General features: G+C 46.0%; 1 protein-coding gene across 1 annotated transcript; it reads left to right on the forward strand.

Annotated features, from left to right (window-relative positions):
- The first annotated feature begins 1,797 nt into the window (after positions 1–1,797).
- Positions 1,798–4,419, forward strand: LOC128838538 (fibrous sheath CABYR-binding protein-like). The gene has a single exon (XM_054030785.1). It carries the CDS (start codon positions 1,798–1,800, stop codon positions 4,417–4,419), a length of 2,622 nt encoding a protein of 873 aa, XP_053886760.1.
- Positions 4,420–4,820: the final 401 nt, after the last annotated feature.

Raw genomic sequence — 4,820 nt, forward strand, 5'->3', positions numbered from 1 at the left:
GCTGGAATGACCTCTGAGCCTGCTCTCCCTGCCAGCTTGGGACTCCAGAACCCCGCCTTGTTGAGCCAGACATGCTAGCCTGCTGCAACACAGACCTAGGTCTGGTCCACACCCCCAAAGCTGCAGACTTTAACCAAAAACTGCTCAGCAAGTCACCTATCTCCAGCACCCAGACACTCAGTTTCCAGTGGGATCCAAACCCCCAAGTAAATTCGTTTTACTCTGTATAAAGATTATACAGGGTAAACTCATAAATTGTCTGCCCCCTGAAACACTGATAGAGAGATATGCACAGCTGTTTGCTCCCCCAGATATTAATCACTTACTCTGGGTTTATTAATAAATAAAAATGATTTTATTAAGTATAAAAAATAGGATTTAAATGGTTTCAAGTAATAACAGACAGAACAAAGTAAGTCACCAAGCAAAAACACGCAAGTCTAAGCTTAATACATTAAGAAATTGTTTACAGGTAAAATTTCACCCTCTGAGATATTCCAATAAGCTTCTTTAACAGACCAGATCCCTTCCTAGTCTGGGCCCAATCCTTTCCCCTGGTACAGTCCTTGTTAGTTCCAGCTCACGTGGTAACTAGGGGATTTCTCATGACTGGCAGCCCCCTTTGTTCTGTTCTACCCCCCTTTTATAGCTTTGGCCCAAGTCAGGTATATTTTGTCTCTCACCCTCCTCCTAAATGAAAAAGTACCAGATTTAAGATGGATTTCAGCATCATGTGACATGGTCACATGTCCTGTGAGATCCCCCAGCCTCCATTCTTCCTGGGGTGGCTTACACAAACACAGGAAGGCTTGCAAGTAAACAGAGCCATTTACAACCAATTGTCCTAGTCAATGGGAGCCATCAAGATTCTAAACCATCATCAATGGCCAACACTTTACATAATTACAATAGGACCCCAGAGTTATACTTTATATTTTTCTAGCTTCAGATACAAGAATGATACATGCATACAAATAGGAGGAATATGTTCAGTAGGTTATAACCTTTGTTATGATACCTTACAAGAGACCTTTTGCATAAAGCATATTCCAGTTACATCATATTTACACTCATAAGCATATTTCCATAAAATATATGGAGTGCAACATCACAGGAGCTTCACTTTTGCTTTGAAAAGTAGATGGACATATTTATGGGGGGTTTGGTTTTTGTCGTTTACAGCAAATTGCAGAAGACTCATTCTGTGCCGATGTCCAAGTGCAAACTTCCTATGTCGAAATACCACCAGGAGATAGGTGGCGTTGGTCGCGATTACAAACAGAAGCTCAGGTGCAAACCTCAAATCTTGAACTACCAGACGAAGAGACTTTCCTCCCATTTGAAAGTGAGGCCCAGGTACAAACCTCAGATCTTGAAATATCAGAGGAGGAGACTTCATTGCCATCGCAAATGGAGGCCCAGGTGCAAACATCACATATTGAAGTACTAGATGCAGAGAGTTTATTCCCCATAGAAAGTGAGCCCCTGGAGCAGACCCCAGATCTTGACTTTCAAGACATGCAGGTGAAGAATTTATTCCCATTATTTGCTGAAGTTGAAGTGCAAACCTCATATGTAGACATACCAGCAGGGAATAAGTGGCGTTCGACACGACTACAAGCCGAGGCCCGAGCGCAAACCTCAAATCATGAATTATTAAAGATACTTTCTTCCCTCTCACAAAAGGAAGCCCAGGTACAAACCTCCAAACTTTCAATAACAGGAACAGAGGAAATGCCTCTTTTCCCATCACAAACTGAGGTCCAGGTGCAAACTTCAGCACTTGCATTAACAGAAATGGAGGAGGAAGTGGCCCCATTCCCGGTAGAAGAAAAGCCTGTCCCCACAACCCAAAGTGACGCTGCTGTGCAAACCTCATATGTGGACATACCAGCAGGGAATAAATGGCGTTCGTCACGGCTACAAGCTGAGGCCCAGGTGCAAATGTCAAGAATTGAGTTACTGAAGAAGCTTTCTTCCCCATTGCTAACCCAGGCCCAGGTGCAAACGTCAAGAATTGAGTTACTGAAGAAGCTTTCTTCCCCATTGCTAACCGAGGCCCAGGTGCAAACCTCCAAACTTGCAATAACAGAAACAGAGGAAGTGCCTCTTTCCCCCTCACTAACTGAGGCCCAGGTGCAAACCTCCAAACTTGCAGTAACGGAAGCAGAGGAGGTGCCTCTTTCCCCCTCACTAACCGAGGCCCAGGTGCAAACCTCCAAACTTGCAGTAACGGAAGCAGAGGAGGAGGAGGAGGCCCCATTCCCAATAGAAGAAAAGCCTCTCACCAAAACCATAGCTGACGCTGCTGTGCAAACCTCATATGTGGACATACCAGCAGGGAATAAATGGCGTTCGTCACGGCTACAAGCTGAGGCCCAAGTGCAAACCTCAAGTATTGAGTTACTGAAAAAGCTTTCTTCCTTCTTAGTAAACAAGGCTCAGGTGCAAACGTCAAGTATTGAGTTACTAAAGAAGCTTTCTTCCCCATCATTAACTGAGGCCCAGGTGCAAACCTCCAAACTTGCAATAACAGAAACAGAGGAGGTGCCTCTTTCCCCCTCACTAACCGAGGCCCAGGTGCAAACCTCCAAACTTGCAGTAACGGAAGCAGAGAAGGAGGAGGCCCCATTCCCAATAGAAGAAAAGCCTCTCACCAAAACCATAGCTGACGCTGCTGTGCAAACCTCATATGTGGACATACCAGTAGGGAATAAATGGCGTTCATCACGGCTACAAGCTGAGGCCCAAGTGCAAACCTCAAGTATTGAGTTACTGAAAAAGCTTTCTTCCTTCTTAGTAAACAAGGCTCAGGTGCAAACATCAAATATTGAGTTACTGAAGAAGCTTTCTTCCCCATCATTAACTGAGGCCCAGGTGCAAACCTCCAAACTTGCAATAACAGAAACAGAGGAAGTGCCTCTTTCCCCCTCACTAACTGAGGCCCAGGTGCAAACCTCCAAACTTGCAGTAACGGAAGCAGAGGAGGAGGAGGAGGAGGAGGCCCCATTCCCAATAGAAGAAAAGCTTCTTACCAAAACCATAGCTGACGCTGCTGTTCAAACCTCATATGTGGACATACCAGTAGGGAATAAATGGCGTTCGACACGGCTACAAGCTGAGGTCCAGGTGCAAACGTCAAGTATTGAGTTACTGAAGAAGATTTCTTCCCCATCATTAACCGAGGCCCAGGTGCAAACCTCCAAACTTGCAGTAACAGAAGCAGAGGAGGTGCCTCTTTCCCCGTCATTAACCGAGGCCCAGGTGCAAACCTCCAAACTTGCAGTAACAGAAGCAGAGGAGGTGCCTCTTTCCCCGTCATTAACCGAGGCCCAGGTGCAAACCTCCAAACTTGCAGTAACAGAAGCAGAGGAGGTGCCTCTTTCCCCCTCACTGACTGAGGCCCAGGTGCAAACCTCCAAACTTGCAGTAACGGAAGCAGAGGAGGAGGAGGCCCCATTCCCAATAGAAGAAAAGCCTCTCACCAAAACCGTAGCTGAAGCTGCTGTGCAAACCTCATTTATAGACATACCAGTAGGGAATAAATGGCGTTCGTCACGGCTACAAGCTGAGGTCCAGGTGCAAACGTCAAGTATTGAGTTACTGAAGAAGATTTCTTCCCCATCATTAACCGAGGCCCAGGTGCAAACCTCCAAACTTGCAGTAACAGAAGCAGAGGAGGTGCCTCTTTCCCCGTCATTAACCGAGGCCCAGGTGCAAACCTCCAAACTTACAGTAACAGAAGCAGAGGAGGTGCCTCTTTCCCCCTCACAAATCAAGGCCCAGGTGCAAACCTCCAAACTTGCAGAAACAGAAGCAAAGACTGCCTTTCCTTCCCCATCACAAACTGAGGTTCATATCCAGTCTTCTTATTTTGAAGTACCAGAGTTGGAGGATGAGATGCCTGCTACCCCAATCAAAGAGAAGCCCCTCCCACTAACATTGACAGAGGCCCAGGTGCAAACTTCGTACGTAGACATACCAGCAGGGAATAAGTGGCGTTCATCACGACTACAAGTTGAGGCCCAGGTGCAAACCTCCAGGCTTGAATTGCTAGAGGCAAAAGAAAAGGCTCCTTCCCTATCCCAAACACAGGCTGAGATGCAAACCACCAGGGTTGAAATAACAGAAGAGAGACAAGCGCCTCCGACTCCCCCAGATGTTAAAATATTAGAAGAAGAGACGCTGAAGGAGGAGGTAGAGCTGAAGCTTCCACGCCCTGAATATGCCGAGGCCCAGGTGCAGACCTCGCTTGTTGAAATACCTGTGGGGAAGAAGTGGCGTTCGTCCCGTTTATGTACCGAGGCCCAGGTACAAACTTCATATCAAGAACTCCCAGTTGTGAAGAGCAAGACTTTGCCCCCACAAGGTATTGGGGTGGTAAAGAAGGTCACTGAGCGTGTAGCATCAAAGAAGTAAGTAGAAAAAGCTAGTGCTGCCATACTTGCCCTGCTGCAGGGCTGAGCATCCAATCTTTTCTTCTAGATCAGCACTGTAGAAAGCTAATACAGTGTCCGGTTTTGTGTAGATTTGAAAGGATTGGGTTGAAAATTACCTGTGAAGTCATTTACCGTTTACTCATCTATTCAGAAAAACCTGTAGCTCTTGTACCACCAGTACATTCTTTGTTTCCATAGATTCAGCGGATTTGAGACCAAAAGGAGCCATTCAATCATCTAATCTGACCTTCTGTATAGCACAGGCCATTACATTTCACCCAGTTACCCCTGTACTGAGCCCAGTAACTTGTGTTTGGCTAAAGCATCTCTTTCAGAAATTAGGGCTGTCAAGTGATTAAAAAAATTAATCATGATTAATCA

This window comes from Malaclemys terrapin, chromosome 5 (genome assembly GCF_027887155.1).
Source record: "Malaclemys terrapin pileata isolate rMalTer1 chromosome 5, rMalTer1.hap1, whole genome shotgun sequence".
Taxonomy (NCBI): Eukaryota; Metazoa; Chordata; order Testudines; family Emydidae; genus Malaclemys; species Malaclemys terrapin.